This window comes from Macrotis lagotis, chromosome X (genome assembly GCF_037893015.1).
Source record: "Macrotis lagotis isolate mMagLag1 chromosome X, bilby.v1.9.chrom.fasta, whole genome shotgun sequence".
Classification (NCBI taxonomy): Eukaryota; Metazoa; Chordata; class Mammalia; order Peramelemorphia; family Peramelidae; genus Macrotis; species Macrotis lagotis.
In genome coordinates this window covers 447,041,725-447,067,970 of record NC_133666.1, presented here as the reverse complement: position 1 = coordinate 447,067,970, position 26,246 = coordinate 447,041,725, and the positions used below count along the sequence as shown (strand labels likewise).

The 26,246-nt window shown below is 34.5% G+C and overlaps 1 protein-coding gene across 1 annotated transcript in view; it reads right to left on the bottom strand.

Moving 5' to 3' along the window:
- Positions 1-26,246, bottom strand: part of CDH2 (cadherin 2) — a 250,692-nt gene that overhangs the window by 33,109 nt on the left and 191,337 nt on the right. Inside the window, exons 8-13 of the mRNA XM_074207320.1 lie at positions 25,435-25,620; positions 19,318-19,571; positions 17,517-17,659; positions 11,241-11,474; positions 10,443-10,676; positions 7,105-7,244 (exon numbers count right to left, since the gene is read on the bottom strand). Of these exons, the coding sequence (XP_074063421.1) occupies positions 7,105-7,244; positions 10,443-10,676; positions 11,241-11,474; positions 17,517-17,659; positions 19,318-19,571; positions 25,435-25,620 (1,191 nt within the window). The remainder of the gene's footprint in view (positions 1-7,104; positions 7,245-10,442; positions 10,677-11,240; positions 11,475-17,516; positions 17,660-19,317; positions 19,572-25,434; positions 25,621-26,246) is intronic.

Sequence of the window (26,246 nt, the reverse complement as noted above, 5' to 3'; positions counted from 1 at the left end):
TCCTGACCTGCCACTCTGCATCATCCCACCACTTGATGCTCTTGTTCCAGGTAGCTAAGCATCACAAGACACTATCATAAAATTGAGCTGATTTCATCCACTATAAAGTTATGTTGCATCATCTTAAATGTGCCTTGGCTTAATGATCCTTCTACTCTTGTTTGACTATACTAAATATTCCAATTATTTATTGTCTTGTCTTATAGTTTCCCACATTTAAAGCTGATGACTTAGCTTCCTATTTTGAGAACAAAATTAAACCACCACAAGCTTTGCCTACTTTATTTCTCAAAACTTAGTGACTGGAAGATTTAGATCTAGGAGGAAACTAAGGGGGTAACATGATTATCGATTTAGAATTAGAAAGGACCTCAGAGGTCAATTCCAACCCCTTCATTTATTACATAACTATTAAGTATCTGAGGCAGGACTCCAACTCAAGTTCCTTATCCTAAGTCCACTGGAATATCCAGTGCATGATTTTGCTTCTTTTAACTGTTTTCTATCATCACTTATTCTGTTCTCCTTTCCAATCACAGAAGAAAAATTATCTCCCTCTTGCCACTACCATTCATCCCACTGTTCAGACCTCTGAATTCATTTTATCCCACTTCCTCAGGGACCTTGGGTCAACCATCAAACTCTTCCTTTCCACTAATTTCTCCCCAGGGAAACTGAGTTTCAATCATTTTCCCAATGCTTGAAAAAGAAATCCTTTCTTTAATTTTTCAATTCCATCAAACTACTACCTCATCCTTCTCTTACTTTTGCTACTAATCGAAAAAAGTCATCCATAGCCATACTTATGTTTTCCCTCATTATCAGTTCCTTGCATCCTAGCTTTCCTGCACTAATATCTCTCAAAGGTTAGTAGTTGTCTCCTTATTTACCAAGAATATTCACCAAGTAGGCAACTTTTTCAGTTCTTCTGTGATTTTTGGACGCCGCTGATTATCACTTCCTGTTCATATATTCTTTTCTCCTTTGGCTTTATGAACACAATTCTACTTCTATCTCTCAAACTGCATTGTCTTCTTTTTCTGACTCTTTCCTAGCCCTTTAAAGGTGGATGTTCCTCAGGATTCTGTCCTTGGCTTTCATCTCATTTGTCCCCAACCATTGGTTTCAATTTTTATGGCTTCAGGCATCCTATTCAAAGATTATATATCCAGTCCTAGTTCTGCCTTCTTTGGACATTCAGAATACATATAAACCTTTTACAGGACAGGTAGCCACTCTCACATTATTCACACATATGGAACCTTTACTGTTCTTAGAACATGACCTTCCTTTACCAACTATCTAGATTACCAGGATAAGCTTCTAATTAGGGCAATATTCTCTCTCACCCCCAATCCCTTAACTCCCTTTTTAGATAACTGCCAAACTAATTTTTCTTACTCAGTAGTTTGGTAATGACTCTCCCCAGTCTTCAAATCTTTATTAGTTCCCTGCTGCCTATTGAATAAACCTAAAATAGTTAATTGGGTCTATGAAAGCATATTATATGAAACAATGCCTTAAGGGAAAATTCATTCCATAGAAACTTGGGATTTGGGAGGTCAGCAGAATGACACAATAGGGTTTTGAATTGCTAAGCTGGGATATGGTTTATTTGTGATATGTTAATGATGTTTTGAGGTTGCAAAATGATGCTAGTGTGGGAAATATAATGTGTGTTTGCTTGTAAAGTAGAAACCTCCACAAGTCCTTCACATCCCAACCCCTTCCTACTTTTCCAGTCTTTTTATATTTGCCTCTTTTACATATTTTACAATCTAGTTCTTCTGCTTTCCTTGCTATTACTTATACATGTCATCCACCTCCCAACTGCCTTTTCAGTAGTGATTTCTTCAACCCAGAATGCTCTCCCTCCTTATTTCAACCTTCAGACCTCCTTCAAGACAGCCTGTATCACACCTACTCAAGAGTAATTCTGAGTTCTCCCCTGCTGCCTGTCCATGGTAGAGTTTTTCTTGTGATTATCTTCCACTTACACTGTATGTATCTAGTACAACATAATTGTTTATAGTCTCTCACCTTAAAATGGAAGCTCTCTTTGAGGGACATATACTTATACAAATAAACAAAAGATGAACATAGAGGATAACTGAGGCTTATCTTAGGGCATTAATTAGATTAAGGACTTGGAAAGTTTTAATTTGGAAGAGTTAACCTTACTTTAGATACCATATTATAGCCTGCTAAGAGATATTACACCCTTGGAAAACAGCATTGCTCTGGAAACTTCCAAGATTCAAACTGAGATACAAGTTTCTATCCAGTTGATCATCTATGCATACTCAACTCCCCACACCTGCACAGAAACAAAGCCTACTTTCAAAACAGAAGTATCTATCAGAGTGTGGGTCTCCTAGATTGACTGCTTCTGTTGAGTCTGATGGACAAGCAACAGAACCTGCAGCTGGAGGCCAGAGTCAGACAAAATTGTATTGGAGCCTGCCTTCATTCTCTGATAATCTAAGAAGCTATGAAATAAAAAGCAACAATTTTAGTCTCTGAAGGCAAACCTAACATCTCCACACAAATCCATACTCAAATTAAAAAGACTTTTGTAGATCAGGGAAACAAGATCAAATGGTCTCTCTTTCCTGCAAAGTGAGAGTTCCAAGGTTTAGAATGCACCACACCAAAAGGTCCTGGAACTAAGACAATCTTAGAAGACCATTGTCACTTAAAGAATTGATGGATCAAAAGAAACAAAGTATTTCTACCATAGGAGATATTGGGTATGTGTTGGATGGTTTAACAATTATAATTGGGGAAAATTCAAATGATCCAAAGGTATTAGAGGTTTTAGGGAAGAATACACAAAATTCCTAAGAATAATTCCATTGGAAAGTCTTGGAAATAGGTGCTCATGAGCCCAGAAATTGACCACCTATACATTTGAAATCTACTTGGTAAGGTTGTAATATAACATAGCATTGCTATGGCTATTCTTTAACATCATCATTGTAATAGAATCTTAGTGATTAGAAAAACTATTTGAAAAAGTTCTTTACAAAAGTAAAAGATTATAATCAGCAATAGTGAATGAACTACCTAAGAATCAAAACGCTCAGCAGAATCAGTGTCATAACACTAGCGAATAAAGAACTATGTTTTCCAAACCTTAACCTCTTTTTTTAAATAATTAAATGGAATATAGAGGAAAACAGCAAGTTAGATCCCATTCATTATGTGATTAACTCCTTTACTTTGTAATGTATTAAAACATATTGTACTCAAAAATCTTTTTCTCCTAACAATTCAAAGAAACAGATATATAAAGTCAATTTAGGGAAAAGAGAAGAAAGCAAGTTTAAATTCAGTTAGAAACTAATATTTTCAGATATATGCTGTTTCATTCAAGCATGAAAAAGGAAAAAGCAAATCCATAAAATGAAGAAAAACTGACAGAATGGAATAAAGTATAACTTAAAATGAAGGAAACTACATATATTGAATATGATAAAAAGATACCTTACTAAGAAATGGAAACCTGAACAATAAAATAGCTCCCTCTGCTCTACTTCAATGATTAACATAAACTATATTCTGTACTATGTAGAAGAGTCAAATATTTCACTTTATCAGGCAGAAATTTTTTCCCACTGAAGCTTAAAATTGTTTGTTGGCAAGCACAAAAACGACTATGTGTGTATCTTGGCACTGGTGATGCCTCATTTTAAATATGTGGCAATAGCTCAATGAGTGAGGTTTTGAAAACTATAACTATGAAATGACCCTGAGTTACAAAATAAGCGGGTGGTTTAAATTCTGGCCAGATGAAACCACTTCACTGGCTTGGTTTTCTGGCCTAAAAAACAAAACAAAACAAAATAAACAAACAAACAAAAACCAAAAAGAATTCAAAAGATAACAAAATTCATTCAATTTTGAGAATCTCTTACAGTTGAATTTTTAAAATGGTATTAATGACTTCCATAAGTCTATTAAAGATAATGAAAGAAGTTTGGGTGATTAAAGAATGAGAACCAAAAACTTGGGTTTTTTTTTCCCATCTATGAATGTAAATACACTAATATCAGCTTCTGAATCTATTCCCTCCATTAGAGGATATTTCATCTGTATTTTGAACTTTTTCAGTGTATTTGGTAGGCTTCAAAATATAGGGGAAAGTAGATTCAGAAGATCTAGGATCAAATTCTGCATCATGTCTGACCATAGGCAAGTCATTTTAAGCTTTATAGGGCATGTTTTTTTCATCTATAAAATGCTAGGTGGCTTTTAAGGCGCTTTTCAGCTCTAATTATGATCCTTTGATGATTTCCACTCAATTTGTACTTTATTTGCAATATAAAGTTCCTCTAATGTAAACAATGCTGCCAAAAAAAAACCCTCTACTTACTCTTTGATTATATAACTATCATTGTGGGGAAACCACTAAAAATAAAGTACTAAAAATAAAAGTTAAAATCAACTTCAAAATATAGTACAGATAAGTTACAATGTAACTTCAGAACATAGGATAGAAAAAAAGACCTTCAAATTTGAAAAAAAATCAAATAACTATATTAGAGAAGGGAGCTGAATGGAAATGAATGCTAAGTGAAATATGGACTATAAGAGAAGTCACAGAAAAATTAACTATACAATGAAGAGTTTCACAAGTACTTGAGCAGAAAGAAATAAGGTCAAAGGAAAAATTTTTTTCTATACAAACCAAAAAGATCTCAAACTTCTCTCTGAAATAAAACTTCATCTTTTTAACCCTGTTTCTTCTAGTAATACTGTATGGCTATGACTCATGAAACACGAGGATATTAATCAACAGAAGGGAACGAATAAACATGATAAGAGTACAGACAAATTTATATATCCTGGGAAAATAAAAAGGGTAAACAAAAAGACCTAAAAATAAGATGTCTTTTAAAAAACAAACAAAAGGACACTAGTAAATAGTCTATTTTTCACTGAATATAAAAATAAAGCTATGCATGTCATTAGATCCCATCAGATTAAAACTATCTATTTTTTGTAAGAGTTTGAAATCTAAACCTATGATTTTACTGCTATAAGTATTTGCTAGTATGGAGACACCTCCGGAAACTCAGATCAGTACTTTGTCTTTAATATATACTACAAAAGTTGGCAGGGTCACTCAGCAGTTAAGCATGGTGTTTACAAAGGGCCAGTATGTGTCAGAGACAGGACCTGAAATCATCTCTTCTTAACTATAAGATGTCACAGTGCTTCCCATGTCCTTTGTTCAAATAGGAAAGGAAAGTCTTCCTTTTCATGAAAATATGATATATTTTATATATGCATCTCCCACATAGACATGCAAGATAAAAATGTGTTTAACATCTAAGATCTTCCATGAGATCCTACTCAGATAACTTCAAAAATGTTATTACTATCTTTTTATATCATATTCATTTTATACAATATTTCCCCTTTCATTTCCAGAGAGTCATTTCTTACAGTAAAGAAAAATAAAACAAACAAAAGAAAAGAAAACCCCAAACATTCAGCAAATATGAGGATTCTCTTAATCCAGCCCAAGATCTCATTAACTTTTTTGGCCATCTCAATGCAGTGCTGACTCATACAGAGCTTAGAATTCACTAAAACTACAAAGTCTTTTTTTAGATCAACCACCATCTAACTTGTGCCTACCACATATTATATTTGAGAAATTCATTTTTTATACCTTTGTATAAATGACCTTACATCTATCCCCCATTGAAATTCAGGTGATTCAACCTAGTTCTTATACCTGTGAAGATACTTTTGATCCTGATTTGTCATCCAGTGGAGTTGTATTGGCATCAACTTTATGTCAAGAAGAGCATGAGATGGGTTAGTAATAGCTTTGATAAAAGTCAGAGAGAGGCATTCCTTTCATCTATTAACTTAGTAATTGTGTCAAAAAGGAAGATGGAATTAATCTGGAATAAACTATTCTTGATAAAGTCAGATTGGATCATTTTTAGTCAACATTTTCTTTTCTACATATTCACTAACCATCTCTTTAATGGTCTGCACTGGAATTTCCCCCCAGAAACCCAAATTAAGTTTTAGTGCCAAACTTCTAGTCAAGACACTTCTAATCCCCTGGTTTGCAAGTCCTTGAGAGTTATCTTTGAGAGTTCTCTTCTCTCTCTATCCCCAGATCCAATCAGTTGCTAAATCTTGCCAGTTCTCCATAAAGTCTCTTATATCTGTCACCTTCTTCCTAACCACTCAAACAGACTTTCCCTTGGTTCAGGTTCTTACCATCTCTCAACCAGACTATTAAAATAGCCTGTTAATTGGTTTTCCTGCCTCTGGTTTTGTTCCTCCTCCAATTTATGCTTGCAAATTGATGTTCCTATAGCAATACTGTAAGGAGAACAGATAGCTGAGCCTTGAGGCAGGACCAATTAGAAAGTTACTGCAATAATCCAAGTATGAGATAAGGGGTCTTTATGATCATTCTCTTTTTTCCAAAATTAATTTGTATCACTTTGGATGCACGTTTAACTTCCTATTTATTTTGTATACAGTCGATTTCTACAGTTACTTGCATGTTGTCTCCACTATTAGACTGTGAGCTCTAAAGGACAGGCACCTTCTTTTACTTTTGCTTGTATAGTTCAGCACTTACTGAAACATAGTAAGCATTTAGTAAATTGTTTATTGGCTGACTTTGTTCAGCCCAGAAGAAAGCAAAGTTCTATATGGGCAAGGATATCTCTTGTCAAGTCAAGTCAATAAGCATTTAATAAGTGCTTACTGTGTTTCTGGCACAATGCTAAAGCTTTGTGATTTGTCTATATGTCAAGTGCTTAGCATGGGATCTTACATATAATAGATTCTTAATAAATGTTTACTGAATTAAACTGGATTGAAATATAGTTAGAATGTAATTCCTCCAACTGGACTTAGCTTAATGTATCATGATTTCCTATGCATTTAGGAATTGTACAGGTCTATTAGATACAAGAAAACTAATGTGATTCTTTTATGTCACTCATAGCTTGACAAAGAAAATTTCAGTGATGACAACTAATTTTGTAATCCTTTCCCACATCTCTCATGATGCATGGTGATAACTATGTGATCTTATATTTTAAATTATAACATGCTTCTCACCTGGTCTTCTTCTCCACCACCTTCCTCATCATATTTCAAAATATTGTCTCTTACATCATCTTCTGGGTCAATCAAAAGCTGTTTGGCTTGACGCTCTTTATCACGACGTTTCATCCATACAACAAACATTAGAACCAGAACTAGTAGAAAAAGGAAAAAAGAAAAATTATAATAGGACTATTATTTCTAGATCCTGAAAACTTTATCATGTTTTTAAGACAATTTTTTTGTAATAACCATATACAGTATTTAATTCAATCTTCATGGCAAACTATAAATCTAGTAGTCCTCATTTTATAGTTGAAGAAACAAGTGAATGAAATTAAGTGAGCTGCCCATGGCTATGTAGCTAGAGGAGCTAGAAGAACTTAGTTCTTTCTTCTGTACCATATTGTCTTTCTTTTTCAAATCCAATTTAAGAATTTCAGATTAGTTGTCTTGAAAATAATTAGTTCATATGATGGAATACCTTTAGGACATTCACAATACATACTTCACATTATTTTATGCCAGATCATGGACCTGTAATTCTCTAAAGGCGTTGATATTACATAAAATCAGCTCCAGTGTATCATCCATTTTAGTACGCTAAAAATCATTGATTAAAATTCTGCCTTAAATTAATCTCATACTTTGTAACAATTTATGCTCTGTCTAGGCTTTCTTTTCAAGCTAAAATCATATGTCCACAGTTCATTTGGAAAAACAATCTCACCCTGATTCTACATCTAAGAATAAGTCTTTTTTGAAAAACCTAAGGAGATCACTTTACATCCTGAAGGAAAAAAAAAAAATTAATGACCACAATTTTAGCACATTTTTACTATTGGTCATAAAAATAAATATCTTTCTTTTAAATCCAGATACATGATTTCATTTGGCATTGTTCTGTTAGTAAATTTAATGTGAATGGATTATGAGTACAGCACAGAGGTTTCAAATTATAGCTAAAAGTATAGGACATACACTTGGGCCCTCCCTCCCCCACAGCAATTGCTTGAGAAAAAAGGGGGTGAAATGTAAAATTACCAGACCACTTGTAAATGGAGAAAACATAAAGGAAATAGCTGACATTTTCAAAAAGTGATTGGTGTATAACATATTCACACAATAAACCAAATCCCACTACGGCTCTACAATAAAACACAGAGCCTAGGCAATTTATTTTTTAAATCTCCATATTCAGAAGTGGCGCCAAAAGTACCTTCCAATGGCTAATTTCCTGCATTCCACTGAACTGCTGATTGGAAAATGATTCTAAAAAAAAAAGGCACTTTTTTCATCTAATTTCAATATAAAGACAGGTACTAAGTTGAAGCATGCAATACTTTTCCATTATCAATTTATATATATATATATATAATATATATGGAAAAAATGATCTTTATATAATTAGTAAAGGTTGATTAATTGATGATGTTTGTCCTTTGTTCTCAAAGAAGATCATGACATCAGGGAGGGGATGCCATGACATGCAAGTGAATGAGATTTAAGTGGTGGTGGTGGTGGTGGTGGGGGATGTATGCAAAGTCACCAGTCTCATTTTCTCCTCCAGAGCCATCTAGGTCCAGGGGCCAGATATGGATCAGGATCAACTGGAGATGGAATTGGCTGTAGTGGGAGAGATTGGCCTTTTAAAGCTAAGGTACAGTTTGATTGAGAAAATGTCCATCCAGTGATTAAGGTTAGATAAGAGAGAGATGAGGAAAAGAGGCCAAGAATGATCTTTTCCAAAAAACAAACCAAAGAAAACAATAAATAAATGAAGCTGGAAGGTAAGACCTCCAAAGTTTCTCATTGATTAATGTAGTTAAGAAAGAAAAGAAGCAAAAGTCTCTTTTTGCACAGTCCAAAAGAAGAAAATAACAATTTGGGAGAGTAAGATCTTCAGGGTTTTTGATCAAAGCAGAACCAACTGCTATTTATATTCTCTGAAGAAGCAACTAGGGCCCAAAAATGAATAGGAGAGCTTATCATGAGATCCACTGTTGGCAATCAAGAGCCAGAGTGATTTCATCTTGTAGATCCCCAAGAAATCTTAGCTCAAGATGTATTATTAAAGAAGTATTTGTCTTCTATTAGAAAAAGCAGTAAGGAATAAGGGCTAAGTTAATGACTTCACCAGATTTTTGCCACTTCTACAAGTTTACACTCTAATTATTATTGTTCATGGCTTTCAAAGACTAACGTAAAAGTTAATTCATTAGCTTTGCTTGTATGTTTGACTTGAGGTTAAAGAGCAATGAGCATTCAAGAAATCTGCTCATTAAAAAAAAGTAAAGTAAATAAATACTAAAAAAAATTCCTGTGTGACCGGGTGCTCCTCAAATCCTTCAAATGCCATTTTCTCCAAGAACTGCTTTCATTTCTCCAAAAGCAAATAATCATTACTTCCTCATTCTCATCACTTCGAATCATTTTAATGTATTGGTTCTATTCTCTTTTATATTTCATGTCTCTCGTGCACACGCACCCTTGTGTGTGTGTGTGTGTGTGTGTGTGGTGTGTGTGAATGAGAGAGATAGTGATATATCTCATAAGTAGACTGTGAACTCCTTGGGCTCATGCCTACACTTGTTAATCTTGGTATTTCACATCATTACCTCTTACAAGGAAGTTGGTCGTTTCTTGTCCTTCATTATAGAAGAAGATCAAAATGACATCATTATGTTAGAGTCAAAGTATTGTGTGTTCTACTGTGGCTGAACAGATCAATACGAGCTCAGAATGCTCTACCACAGGTTGGGCACAAATAGTTCATGTAAGCATGGGTATTTACTCTAAACTTCCATGTTTCCTTTGAGCTGCTTCAATTCTGCCTTGCTCATAGAGTGCAGCCCCCTCACTGATGAGGGCACACCATGCAGGGTGGTCCTGTGACAGTGGCTCTCATGCTGTACCATCAATTCTAAAGTTCTTAAGAGAGAATACTCAATCTAACAGATGCTTAGCAAAAGTTTGCATTATTTTTATTTTAAGTAAAGGAAAGAAATGGAAGCAATATACCTAGTTTGTTAAAATACAAAATAAATGTTATAATATTTAATTCATAATATAAGTGCAAAAAAGTCAGGAATGTCCAAAATGTGTGTGTGTGAAATTACAGCACTTAGCACTCTGGCACAAAATTTTTACAATCCCTCAAGTCTTCATTTTCATTTTCAAATTTAGATGTCTCTTTCAGAGGTGATGGTAGAGAAAATGTTCAGGGAATTGGAATAGGTATCTTTGAATGAAACAACCTTTTGCCAGATAATGTTTAAAATCATATTCATTTTTGCAATTAAGAATTCTTATTTTTGATGCAGAGCTATTCACTTTAAGAGCTATGTACTTACTGAGCAAGATGATGATGCAAAGTAGAATGGCAATAATAGCACCTGTTCCAAGTCCAGCACCCACAATTCGATCAACATCAGTACAATCTCCATTGGAGTCACACTGGCAAACTTTCACTCGAAGAACAGAAGTATTGGATTTGGGAGGATTTCCTGAATCAGTAATTATTATTGGAACTTCATAGATACCAGCTTCAAGAAATTTTATTTTTAAATTTAGCTGGGCAAAATCACCTATTTTAAATAAGAAAAAATACAAATTTCGTGTATTATATGGGTGAATAAAAATACTATGATCTATGTTAAGCAAAGCTTAATTTTTACAAAGATTGATTACAACTCTGAAGATAGTAGGACTATTTTTCTTTCTATTTTAGGTTTCCTAAAAATTATATATGTATATATATATGTGTATATATATATATATATATACATACTTATATATGTAATAGTATTTTGAAAGTATTTTGAAATTTATCTTATTTCATGAGTCATTATTGGCAAAACTCATTACCTCAACTTCTAACTTTTTGCTTTTCCTTATTTAGTTAGACTATTCCTCAATATCCCTAAAACATTACTGGAAAACATTTTCATCTTGTAAGTAGAGATTATACTCTGTGGCTACAGTCTTTGAGATACCATAGTTTTTGAGAGCAGTCTTGAAGAAAAATCTTATTTTGGACCTGACATATTGGTTAAGATGTTTTTATTCACAGATTTAAGGATGAAATAAAGATTTTCTGTTCTAAAATCCTCTTATCCACATATACATCCACCCAATTAACTAGCTTTTACCATTAAGTCGAGTGATGGTCCAATTCCTCTTGATACTTGCTGGAGACAAAGGAAGATCAAAAGCAAATGGCCCAGCATTTGGATCAATGTCATAATCAAGTGCTGTGATGTTAATTGAATTGGGGTCTGGAGTTTCACAGGTCTCTGCCTCTTGAGGTAACACTTGGGGAGCATTGTCATTAATGTCAAGTAAATAAATTTGCAGTGTACCAGTTCCACTCATAGGAGGAATTCCTAGGAGGAAAAGAAAGATAAAACAATTTAATGATGATAATAATAATGGTTAAAAAAACAAACTGCTGATAAATTTGGCAACTACTATGAAATACTTAAAATCTCTAATTTCTTAACCTTATAACTATGCAGCCTTTTGGAATATTCCTGTGCTTAGGTACCTGGCTCAAATGTTATTTGGCTCTTAGTCTTTTGCTTGTCTCACTCAGAAGGAGGACTGAGCTCTCACTGGTGTTCTGGAATAATATTCTGGCCATTATTACCAACGATGCACTTGGTCTCATGTAATCACTGCATCTTAGTCTATTCTATGCAACACTGACTAGGTTTCTGGTATTGGCTAAAGATGTAGTGAAGAATAGAAAAGAACTGAAAAAAAGGAACCCTGCTAAGGTCAGCTATAGCTGCATAAAACCAACGAGAAGTCATTTTTCAAAAAAAACGTAAAATTTTCCCCCAATCTCACTTGTGCCTCCTCAGCTGAGGGCATTTCCTCCTTCATTAAATTTTTCTAGAGCTCTCCTCTGCTCCTATCACATTCTATTGCATTACATTTCATTTGGATATCTTCTCCCCATTTCTCTAGACTGTACAGTACATTCTTGAGGGTGGAAACTCCTTTTGCTATTAGTTGTTTTTTTCAGTTTAGCATCATGACAGTCTAGAATGTAGATGGGGCTTAAGGATGGAAACTCTTTTCGCTCTTAGTTGTTTTGTTCACTTCAGTACCATAACAGTCTAGAATGAAGATGGGGCTTAAGGATGGAAACATTTTGCTGTTGGTTGTTTTTCAATTAGTATCATAACTGTCCAGAATGTAGATGGGGCTTAAGGACGGAAACTCTTTTTGCTGTTGGTTGTTTTGTTCAATTTAGTATCGTGACCGTCTAGAATGTTGATGTGGCTTAAGGATGGAAACTCTTTTTTGCTGTTGATTTTTTTTTTCAATTTAGTATCATGACAGTCTAAAATGTAGATGGGGCTTAAGGATGGAAACATTTTGCTGTTGGTTGTTTTTTCAATTTAGTATCATAACTGTCTAGAATGTAGATGGGGCTTAAGGGTGGCTGAATCAAAGTTTAGAATAGGAAAAATAAAGAATCATATATTTTAATATAAGAAAATACCTCAAAAAGAAACCTATCTGGTCCAGCATCCAGCCTTGAGACCAACCCATGCTTGTAGAGTTGATAAGCAATCAAGGAAATTAAAGAGATTAAGTGCCCTATACAGTTCAAATGAATGAGATTATTGTTGGGTGAGGTTGATTTGAATACACTTTCAAGGAGAGGATGAATTGGCATGAAAAACAAAGGATTTGAACCAAATGCCCCAAGACAGCCATGTGTATACAGCATGAATAGAAAAGGAAACCACCTCTCATATGGGCAGTGTGTTTTAGGGACCTGCCCAACTAAAGCAGGGATGGAATGATTCAGTGTGAAAGAAATAGGAGAAACCAGCTGACAAATGCACTTATCACAGAATCAGTCTGAAGAGCTGGGAGGTCCTTTAGCCACATCTAACCCAGATCATACCCGAAAGGGTATCCTTACTATCACACATCTGACTAGTGATTATCCAGCCACTGTCTAAGGACACAAAAGAGACAGAAATTGCCACCTCTAAAGGCAGGCAGGCAGGCAAACCCAGGCAAACCATTTTACTGTGGGGCAGAGCTCCAACAGTAGAATTGGGTAGATTTCACTGACATTAAACCTAAACGATCTCTGCAAATTCCATCTATTGTTCTTGGTTCTGATCTCTGAGACCAAAGAGACAAAAAACAAACAAAAAATAAACAAAACAAAACAAAAATCCAAGACATTTTGCCATCCTATCCTCCTCACCCTACTTTGGACATTCTCCATTTCACCAGCATTCTTCTTAAACAATAGCAACCAGAACTGAGCTCAAGATCAAGTCTGATGGTGGTACTGCATTATGAGACCAACACCTTTTTATATCTAGAAGTTGCTAATGCTTCTTTTAAAGAATTTTAAGCTATTCTATCTTCCCCATAACACATATAGTGTTGGTTCAAACGGAGAACTTGGTAGATGAATAATCCATCTAGAATTGTTTTTCAGAAAGCATACACAAACTTTTAAAGTATTTCAAATCTTATATACACAGGCAGACACACATAAATACAATTTATCGATAACTATAATAATGATATAAATTTAAAACATACACACATATACATATCTACACAGAAATATACATTTGGATTTCAAAAATCTTAGAGCACTATTATACTTCAAAAGCTTAAAACTGCACTATGACTTTTGGGATATTTTCTTTATGTGTGGTGTGTATGTGTTTATATGTATGTGTGTGTGTTATTTGTACTATATATATACATTGTACTATATATATATACACTATATATATGCTATATATACAAACACTTATGTACACGCATATACATAATATAACAAACACACATTAATACCAAACATTAGAAACTGGGTGAGGCCTTGAGACATCCTTTTCTCAGTGAAAGACACGACTTCCACAGCATAAGGAGTTTATAATTCCGTGTATGGATACTGTGGGGAATTCCTGGGGGAGTGGAAGATATATCCTAAGGGGTTTCATGATTATCAAAATCAAAACTCCATACTTAATGTGTGTGTGTGTGTGTGTGTGTGTGTGTGTGTGTGTGCACGTCTATATCTACAAATTCATGAAAAGCACTGTGGTATGTATTTGAAATATACATATGTATATGCATATACATGTGTGTATGTGTAATTTGTGTGTAGACAAATACAAAAGGAAAGAGTGAATAAAAGAAATAAAAGAGCCTTAAAAGTACAAAAAAATTCACATGGTTCTATGTGTTTAATTGAAACATTCTTGTGAGGTATATTTCAATTAAACACATAGAACCATATAGAACCAAGAACTCATATAAAAGAAAATGAAGAATATCCCCAACTGCCAGATTAAGACAAACATGACTGAACCTATGCACATACTCCTATAACCTCTCTGTACAAATATATCTTAAGATCTATAGTTTTTAGTTCCAAAGATTAAAGAAAATTATCTCTTACTCATGGACAATAATAAAACAGTCCCTTGCTGATTGGCCCAAGGATTCCCTCTTGACTGTTCAACTGAAGCTGTCACTAAAACTTTTTCTGAATACCAATTTATATAGCAGCAGGGCCAAGAAATATCAGTTACACTGGATCTGTCATCAAGCAGATTTGCTATGAAAAGTAATCTCTCTGAAATGTATTACACATTTCTTAGGGGAGTTCTTGGAAATGGTTCTTCCTGAAAGTTATAGTGTGATTGTTTATTATAAATGTGAATATACTAATAAAGGTTAAGAGAAACAGATTTTTTAAAATCATGGAACTCTAACCTTCAGAGTTTTTAAAAACTTGAGATTTACTATTGTGGTTGTTATCCTTATTTTCAAATGGCTCTGCAGAGTATAATTCTGCAATGGTTAGACTATCAGGAACAAAGATATTATCAAATTCTGGACAACACTTATCCATCAACCTTGACTATTCTGAATTTGATCTAGATGCCCCAAAATTAAATAAAAGGTTGACTACCAACCAAACTGGATATCATAAAGATGTGCACTAAAGTCCATTCTTTTTAAAGGAGAACACAGGGTTTACTAAGGATTTTTTTACTCTTAGTTTAGACAGCTAGGTTGAACAGTGGATACAAAATGCCAGGTCTGGAGTCAGGAAGACTTATTATTATTTTTTTAAAGTTCAGATGTGGCCTCATACACTTATTAGCTGTGTTATCCTGGTTAAGTCACTTAACCCTGTTTGTCTCAGTTTCCTCATCTGTAAACTGAGCAGGAGAAGGAAGTGGGCATCCACTACAGGTATCCCTGACAAAAAAAACACTAAATAAGGTCATGAAGAGTCAGACATGACTGCTAGTTTGGTGGATGATTCTTAGCAAGCCTCTAAGATGCAGTGAGGTTCATATTCCAATTCCTACAGCTCAGGTCATTCTCTAAACACTGGGACTATAAATTGTATATGGGTTAGTAGCTAAATAAGAGGGAAGAAGTTCCCACATCAAAGAAATCACAAGACCTGAAGGTTTATTAATACATTCTTACAAGCTTAGGAATATCTGAAGACTGAACTGTCCTATTCGGTTTTTTATTCTTCCTCCGCTTTCTTTCCCTCCCTACCCATCCAACAGCCAAGACAGTACTTTATAAATATTAAGAAGTCCTTAATAAACAGTTTAGCCATTTGGTCATTAGAGAACCACCAAGAGAGAAAGCAGGGGCTGCTATAGCAGAAGAAAAAAAAAAGCAAACTTCAAAATGCAAAAATATGAACACAAAAACCACTGGTCATTTGAGGTCATTTAGCATAGAGACAAATAATACAATCTTACTAATTTTATAACTTCTCCTTTAGAAGAGTTAAGAATAAAAAGTAATAGACAGAAAAGGTCTATTTCAATCTACATCAGCAGAACTTTGATGAGAAGAGCCAGTTAGATTTTAATTCAAAACTAGAACCACACCTGTTTATTGATACCCCAGAATAAAGTGAACATTTATTCCTTCAAAGGATATCATTTCTTTAATTTAGAGTAACTAATAACTGCTGCTACCATGCTTTGGGTTTGTTTGTCAGATCCTTGGGCTAGCCCTGTTCAGAATCCACTTACTCTTATTCTATATGCAATTATAACCAACTTGGTACTCTGGTTTTAAAACTGATGCCAAATTAGAGGTAGAAAATTAGAAGAGAATAGAAAAAACATACTGATAGCAGTAAGCTCAGAATTTCATGATAGCAGAGGAGGAGAATCAAGCACTATAAAAACAGACACAATAATTAAGCAATCATAGAGGTTAGAGAACATTTGACTTGAGGTCAAACAGTCCAACATAGGTGAGCCTGTATTACATAACAGATAGCTAGAGAGATATATAGATATGTGTGTGTGAATGCATGCATATATATATATATGTATACACACACACACATGTATCCCCATTTTACAGTTGAGAAAACTGAGGCAAACAGGGTTAAGTGACTTGCTCAGGGTCACACAGATATTAAAATATTGGAGGTTGGATTTGAATTTAGGTCTTCCTAACTGTAGGATCAGTGTTCTATCCACTGTGCTAACTTACCTGCCCATATATTTATACAGTAATACCTTCCACATTGTGGGGGTTTAAGGCATAGTCCCCCCCAGTGGTTTGGAAAATTTGTGCAAAGTTTTGGCCTTTTCTTCATACTAGAAAAGAAGTCTGAATTTTTTGCTTTTTCTTTTATGGGTTATTTATGGTATAAAAAGAAAAACTATGTTGATATTATATAATATATTTCATGCATTTCTGAATTTCTAAACATTTTTCTGTATTGTCTGTTGGCCTTTAATGTCATCTGCAAAATTCCCCTCAAATTCTTATTTAATTTCTTATGCCCAATCATTCATGATGAAGCAATAACTGTTTATGTATAAATATGTGTATGTTTATACAGATACAAACTCATATATATACACACACACACACACATGTATTTGTAAATGTATTGACATTGAGATGTTTTAATCATGTCTGATCTTTGTGACTTCATTTGGGATTTTTATGACAAAGATACTTAGAGTAGTTTGCCATTTTCTTCTCCAGTTCATCTTACAGCTGAAGAACCAGGATGATCCAACTCATAAATGTCTGAGGCCAAATTTGAATTCATGTCCTTCTGACTCCCAAGGTTTATCTATTGGGCCACTTCTTGGGGTGTGTGTGTGTGTGTGTGTGTGTGTGTGTGTGTGTGTGTGTGTGTGTAATTATGACACTGAAAAATCAAGGTCAGATTGTGTTCATGCTTATAGTATAATTCTAAAGGCACGTAATTCTGAAATATACTTTAGTTTGCTAAAATGTTCTATCACAGGCTGTTTCCTTTATCTCAAATACTCATAAATCTTGATCATGTCATACCCTGATGACACTGAATAAATGTGACATTACTATATGTATAAAAAATGGAAACTTTAGATGACAAAAATACTTACCATTGTCAGTAGCTAGAAAAGTAGCATTGTACATGTTGTTTTTCACATTTGGTGATTCTCTATCCAAAACAGCTATTGTGGTTATCTGTCCATTAACAGGATCTATTTTTAGCCAATTGGCAGGATCTGATAATTTTGTATATCTGCAAAGTGAAATGATATTAAGTTTAGATGCTTTTTTATCATTTAATAAAAATTTCATCTCCAAGTATTAACTTCATTAATTTATATTTCTATGACTCATGAACACAAGTACTGGTTTGATAGAGAAAATCCTTCCAAAAGCAATAACAAAGGGTGACAGATGATAGTAAGTTCAGTTTGCTGAATTCATTTTCTATAGTACAGGAGCAGCAAAACTAATGTTATTAAGTTATTAAGTCACAGTCCTATACTAAATTGGACAGATCAAGTTTTATGATGCTCTTTACTCCAGTTTTACCAGGTTGCAGAGACAAAATTCTAGAAAAAGCTATGCAAATTAACATTGGAAAGAAAATTATCAGAAAAATGAAAACCCTCTCTAAAACAAAGTCTTAAAAGTACCTATCACTCACCATACCTCATTATCATTAAGGCCATATCACACTGAGGCTTTATGATATGAGTTTTCAGTCTTAATTCTACTCCCATAAGTCATTCACCCTAAAATGGGTAATAAATATCTTGGAATCCTTCATACTATTAGGGTCAGGTCAAGAAAAACCAATCATTTAGTATTTACAGTGTGCCAGACACTGGGCTAGGAGAAAGGGAATAGAAAAACGAAAGTGAAACAATTTCTGCCCTTTATGAGTTTATATTCTATCTAGAAACGCAATAAATAATTTTAAGGCAATTTGAGTAGGAAATGCAATGAGAGGAGTAATCATCAAGAAGATTTCACAAAGAACATGAAACAAACATAAATCACATAAATATAGGTATTGGCTATTTATTTTGCTATTAATTATCACCTTCACTTGAGCATGGGGGGGGAGCAGAGAAAGAGGAAATAATAAATTAGTCAACACATTAGTCAACACTACCACTTGATAGAAATATTTGGTGAAGATTAAGTCTGGCAGGGAGAAATTTACAACTGCTCTATTAGATTAAATGGTGGCTTGTGAAGTTTCAAAGCTTTTTTTTTTTTTTGGTTTGTCTATGGATTCCATTTATCAAGGCTACTCTTATCTTTACCACCCTTGTGTCTGCTCATTAGGGTAGATAATTAGGAATTTGTTGCAGCTGGACCTCTTTTGTGATAAGCATTCTAAGTTCAATAACCATTTTCCCAAACATTTCAAAAATAATTAGTTCTTATATCCTGGTTTTGACAGGATGAGGTTTGTTTTTTTCCTATTTTCATTGATATGAAGCTTCTTGAGTTCCCATTGTTCTCTAGTCCCTGCTACAAACTTCTCTTTTAGTGTTACTTAGTATTAAAGTTCAGCCTAGGTCATTCAAACCCATTAAAAAAAGAGAAAGAAAAAAGGCAAAAAAAGGGAAAATATATAATTGTGCATCTGAGGCTTAATTGGCTTATAGGGACAATCACAAGGAGCTGAGAACTTTGGAGCTAGAAGAAAACTGATGCCTTTCCCAAAACCCACTCCTTCCTGAAAGAGTCAACACAAATGAAATCACATTCTCCTAATTCATAAGATGTCTTTTCTATTGAAAATTTATTACTCTTTAAATTGGAATGCAAAGCAACCTTTATATATTAAGTTTTTATATATATAAGAAGTGGAAAAAGCCTGGATAAAATAAATCTGAAGTAATTAAAAAACCAACAGCTTGCAGCTAAACCCTGTACCTAATATTTTGCTGCATATATCGATCCGGATCCTGAGCAGTGAATGTCGTTAACATGGTACCAGCACGGAGTCCCTCCTCATGGCGCACGAGCTTGGGATTTGGGGCAAAATAAGGATTCTCATTTACATCAATCACTGTAACAGACACAGTGGCTGTTGACTGTGGTGGGTGCTGAATGCCTTTGGCTAACGTCACTTGGTTTTCTGCAGCTACTGTAAGTATAAACATCCTATTTGTCTCAAAGTCAATTGGCTGGCAAAACAGAAAGGAAAGCATCATTAGTAAGTATATGCATGGAGGACAAATATTTTAATTTTGCAATTCATTTCTGTATCACACTCATCTATAAAACATGAAAGTATAATTATTTTATCTTCTATATACCATTTACTGATGATACCTCCAACAATGAAAGACACAGAGATCAATTTTTCAGGCAGTTTTCTACTCAGGGGAAAAAAAAAATCACCAACATCTGCCTCATTTATAAATCCTAAACCCTCCAAATATTTATGGATACAAATTTATAAATACAATTATTTAACACAACAATGATAAATTTAAAAAGCAGTGTGCATGTATATTAGCCTTTTAGAGATACAAAATAAATTATATAGGAAGAATACATATGAGACAGCTATATGGTAGAGTGGGTAACTGAGTTTAAATCCTAGCTCTTTAATCCTGGGCAAGTCAAATAACTTTTGTTTGCCTCAGTTTCCTTAACTAAAATAGCACCTATCTTACAGGCTGGTTGTGAGGATCAAATGTTATAAGAACCATAAAAAGCCCTTAGCATAGTGCTTGGAACATTTCCTTCTCTTCATTTATCTCATTAGATCTCCACAGCAGCTCTGTGAGGCTAGGAATACAGAGTAGACAAGTTCTAGTCAAGGTCACATAGTTGATGGCAAAACTCAAATTCAGATCTTCTGACTCAATCTAATACTCTTTCACTTAGATAGCTTCTCTAAAGAAGAAAATAAGGGAAAACATTTGGAGGGATGAATGATATTTAGTTAATTTTTGTAGTCATGGTAGAAAATCATAGTCTAGAGAAATCAAATCCACAGTTCATCTTAAATCCTAATTTTAGTCATTCAATCAAATCTGTGAAGTTGGCTATTAAACTAACTGATAATAAGTAGTGAAAAGAAAGGATTCAAGTTTCTCCTCTTTTTATTTCCCTTGACTGTCCTCTATTGATGGTACAAATGAGCACTGAGATGGAATAATGAAAAGAACTCTAGATAACCTAACCTAGATAATTTCCAGTCTAAAAATAATCAAGGAATGATAATAAGAGCAATCCAAATGGCCAACTATCACAACGTGAGTTAGTGACTAAGGACAAATGGCCTTCCTCTATCTACACAATCATATGGCCCACAGACAATGGTCAATTATTTCACTCAAAACAGAAAATGAGATAAAAAGTAAGATCATGAATATTTCATGCTTTGAGTGTGAAGAATTTTTTTCACTTCTGAGTAGAGAACTCAGATTTTTATAGGAAAGAAATTCTACTTTCCTCTAATTTAGATCTTTGGCATTTTATAATGCAGTACTTGCTTTTGAATGTAGTCACTATCTGGGCTTAGTGCATAAAGGGGGTGGGGAAGAAAAGAGGATACTTTCAATGAAATGGCAGAAGAAAAGGGACTGAACTTTAAAAGCCTTTTAAATTATAGATCTATGCATTTATCATAAGTTAAAGAGCTGTCCCCCTTCCCTTAGTACTAAATTGGTTGGCAATTAAGGACTCTAAGAACTATTTTTTGAAGGCTTTAAAATAAAATAAAAAACTATGATATCACATCCAAATTGGTTTTTGAAGAGCAGCTACCTATCTATCTACCCACTCAATTCAAATCACTCCTACGACATTCTGTGGCTTGCTCATCACATGCCAAAAGTCTAACAACAACCCTTTTGGCATGAATTTGAGTCATCATTCCCCAAATTTTAAAATGATAATGAAAATTGAAATTCAAAAAATGTTCAACCATAACAAGAGATAACAGCATGGTTCAATTAATAGTATTTCATAAAACGTTAAAACAGCAAAATTCATTAAAAATCACATTTATTTACAATTATTACATTTGACAATGTACCAACTGGAATCAGATAATAGACAACCACATCTCACTATATATGAAAATTAGGTTATCAAGTCAGTCAAAGGAGAAATCATATACTCAAATTTCCCCCCAAAATTCCTTAAGTCAATCATAAAATTCAATGATCTTTAAATAGTTTTATCTAGGAAGACATAAGGCTCTCTTTTAAAAGAAGGAAGTCTATATAAAAAAATGATGGAGCTTTGAAAACAACTGAAAATAAATTTTATTTTTTACTTACACAGGTAAGATCAAATGGATGAATACAAAACTGGCAAAATTTAGCTGCAGAAAAATTAATTGGGGAAGCAAGAGGAAAGAGCACCAATCCTAGAATAAATAGGATCTGAGTTCAAATCAGTCCTCTAACACTTTCTAGCGGTAGCTTGTTCACTTAACTCTGATTGGTTTCCAAAACAAACAAAACAAAAACTAATGGTCTTACAAAGGCATACACATATTGAATGAAATGATAGGTCATCTGCACTAATGAGTTAGTGAGTCAAGTAGCTTTTATCAGCTTTCAAGTACATGGTAGGATCTATGTTAAATGCTTAATATAGAATGATAATTTTAAAAATGGTTCTTTCAGGCAGCTAGGTGGTGCAGTGGATAGAGCACCAGCCCTGGAGTCAGGAATATCTGGGTTCAAATCTGGCCTCAGACACTTAATAATTACCTAGCTGTGTGGCCTTGGGCAAGCCACTTCACCTGTTTTCCTTGCAAAAACCTAAAACAACAACAACAAACCGATTCTTTCTTCTAGGTACTCATGGTCTAATGGGAAAGACAGCCTGTAGCAAACAGCTGTCTACATAAAAAAAAGATGTGTGCGTGTGTGTGTGTGTGTGTGTGTGCGTGTGTGTGTGATAAATTAGGGATAATCTCAGAGGGAAGACACAGGAAGACTTTTTCCAGAAGGTAGAAACTTAGCTGATGCTTGAAGAAAGCCAGGAGGTAGGGATATGGATGGGGAGTGTTCTAGGTATGGGGGAACAGTCAGTGTGAGTAATGAGGCAAGTGTCACTAATTTGCAGAGTACCTAGAGGGCAGTAAGGTACAAGAAGTTTAGAAAAGTAGGAAGCAGCCAAGTTTTGAAGAACTTTAAAGGGCAAACAGATGATGTCACTATTTCATTCATATGGCTAAAGGGAAAGATTATAGAGTTGTTGAATAGGTGGGTGACGTGGTATGTTTTAGGCAGATCAAATGGATAGCTCTATGAAAGATGTATAAGAATGGAAAGACATTTAAGGTAGGAAAACTAACCAGAAGGCTATTGCAATTATCCAGGTGTGAAGTGGTGGGGTCTGTCCCAGAGAGATGACAGGTCAGAGGAGGGAAAATGGTATGATATGAAGAGATGTTATGAAGGGAAATCAACAGGCTTTGGCACAGATATGGGTATGAGGAACTGAGTAAGATTATGAAGAGAATGACTGGGTAGTTGATCATACCTTAGACAATAAAAAGGGAAGTTAGGAAGAGGAGGTTTGGGGAAAGATAATGTGCTCAGTTTTGGAAATGGTGAACAAATCCAATAGTTTAAGATGTCTATAGGACACACATTTTGGGATAGGCAGTTGGAAGAGATGGGGGTTAGGAGGTGAAGAGAAAATTATAGGGCTAAACAAATAGAATTGAGAGTCATTTGCACAAAAAATAATGAATGAAACTATAGAAGCTGATGAGATTGGAATAGTAGAGAGGGAAAAGAGAAAAAATCCCCAGGACAGAGCCTTGAGAGACCCACATTTAATGGGCATGGTATGGATGAAGATATAGCAAATGAGATAGATAAGAACCAGGAGAGAGCAACATCATGAAAATCTAGAGAAGTCAACTGACAAAAAATGCTGCAGAGAGATCAAAAAAGATGGGACTGAGAAAAGATCATCAGATTTATCAATTAATAGAGCATAAGAAACTTTGAAGAAAAGAGTTTCACTGTAAAGATAAGTCTGGATGCCAGACTAAGAGAGAGTTAAAAGGTGAGATAAAAATGAAGTAGAAGCATATATTATTTTTTAAAATTTTTAATTTTTTTTTGTACCAGGCAAAAGGGTCACAAAGCTGGTAAGTATTAAGGATCTGGATCTGAATCTGGATTTGAACTCAGGTCCTCCTGACTCCATAGTCAGTGCTCTATCCACTATACTACCTAGACACACCTTAGAAGAACCTCTTACTGACAGACTTTTCACAAAGTTTAGTCATATCACAAGAGAGCTATAGGATGAGAGTTAGCAGAAAATGAAGGACACAGGAGACATAAACATATGTGTAGATAAAAAGGAAGCATCCAGAATACATTGAGTGTAAATTAATGAATCAGTAGGGATGTTGGGGGTGGGGGGGCAACCTTCAGGGGATGGAATGAGATCTCCTATGAATAAAGTAGGGTTCTGACAAGTAAAAATGGGAATGAAAGAGGAGGAAGTGTAAGAAAGCAAATGAGTGATGTGAGATGAAGAACAGGTGAGAGAGGAGGGAACTCTCCACTAATTATTTCATTTTTTTTTCAGTGAAAAATAAAGCAAGGATCTTTGCTGAGAAGAGGGTAGGAAGGACTGTAGGAGGTTTAAGGTATGGTATTAAAGGCTTGGAAAAACTACTATGGTACTAGAACAACAAATCAGGGAGGTGTAAAAAGACTGCTTTGCTATAGTGAGAGCCTAGATAAGAAGATGTAACATAAATTTGGATACAACCTGTTTGGCACAGTTTTGAAATTTGTCCAGCTTCACTCATGAAGAATAAAACATTGGTTTATGGAAGTGATACAATACTGATATCTGGCAGGGCAAGAACTTCAATAGGATAAAGGGGCAAGAGATTTGGGAGGAGGTATAAAGTTGTGTAGTGTTGAACTGATTTAACAAGGGGTCAAGATGAGAATAGGAAGAGAGTGTAGTTGAAGCTAGGGTGTTGGCCTGGGGTACAAGTGAAGAGTGGAGGGACTGAAGAACAGAGTGAGGATGAAGAATAATATTATGATCAGCCAACTGAATTTAGAATTCATGATCATGGATTCAGGAGATTCATAGGTATGAGTACCTCTTTTGTGTAGCTGTGGTGGATAAGTAGGTCATGAGAAATGAATAAGCTGAAGAACAGAGAATTGAGGGATTATCTATATATTATCTATATATTTTATATATATATAATATATATTATATATCTATATATTATCTATATATGAAATTTAATATGAGGGGAGGACTTGGAAATGAGAAAAAACTGCAACTCAACACTGCATTTGCTGAGAAATAAAAGAGAAAGTCTTGGGGATCTATAGTCAATAGATACAAGAATCTTAATTGGGTAATAAATATGGATTTAATAAATCTCAATGGAGGAGTAGAATGGTTACAGAGGGAGAACCTGGAAGTGACAATGGGGAACAAGAGCATTCCAATTTCCCCATCAAGATCAGATAGTCGAAGGTATAGCCAAGAAGTGTAGAAGTGCAAGTGTGGTGGTATAGTCAATCCTGGAATGGATAGATAGGAGGGAGCCAGGTCTTTGTAAATACAAGAAGGAAGGAGAAAGATATAAGAAAGGAAAGGATTTAATTTATTACCTATGAATTAGGGATTCCAAAGAGTACAGGGGAAGAAGGGTTGGGAGGCTTGAGAGTGGGAAGATGAAATGGGGGTGGGTTGGATGGACTGAGTGAGAATTAAAGGAATGGTGAGATGAAGAACTGTATTTGAATGATGGAAGATGAGGATTTGGAATCACTGTGATCAATATTTAAACTTATTTCTTTTTCTCTCATATACTGGAATTTGCAAAAGTTAAATGTATGTAGAAAGTGATTCAATCACATGGTAAACTTGTTCTCTGTATGTGTAAACACACATCTATTCCTTTGAGATTGAAGATAGATGACAAATTCCTTGGGATTCATTCAAAAATTAAACCATTTTACAATGTAGTCTTTACACACACCTTATATACAAATATTAATGAAATGGATTAATACTTACCTTTGCGACTGTTACTAAGCCATCATTACTGTTTGGATCAGTTTGAATTATAAAGCGCCCTGTGGGATCTCCCCCTGTAATCTTATATACTGCATTCCAAGCAGGTGTATGGGGCTGGTCTTTATCAGTCACAGTTAGATTTGCAACAATAACATCTACTCTGTTTTCAGGAACTTCACCATAGAACTATAAAAAGAAACAACTCCGTCACAAATTAATGACCTAGATAAATGAAAGACAGCACGTAAAATTCACCCAAATTTTGCAGGACAATCAATTCTTGAGAACCCTCTCTAATGGAGGGGATCCATAGTGTGGATTATAAAAAATAATTTATACTTGACTTCCAGAGACAAGATGACATTTTAATTGGTTGATTTACTTTCCTAATTGCCTTTTATTTAAGCTTACATTTAAAAATTGGTGATGGTGTTATGAATATATAATTATTTAACTTGGGATAGAATGGTGCAGTAGAGTTAAACAATGAGGATTTGGCTGTTAAGCGAGTTAGTCTGGCCTTCAAATTTCACTGTTGATAATTATATTAATAATGGATGATAGATAAATTATTTTCAATTATGAGTTGAGGAATTATGGGGTCTGATCAAAGTTGGAGAGGCAATTTTGCCTGAAAAATCTTTTGCTTCATTTAAAAGGGACCAAAATCTGATAGGCCATCATTTCTGAGCTGCTATATAAGCATGAAACTAACTGGTCTCCTTGGAACCTTTCAGAAAGCTGATGCTTTGGACAGTGACTTAAAGATACAGTGATGAAGCATATCATCACTACTTTAGAGAATAAAAAAA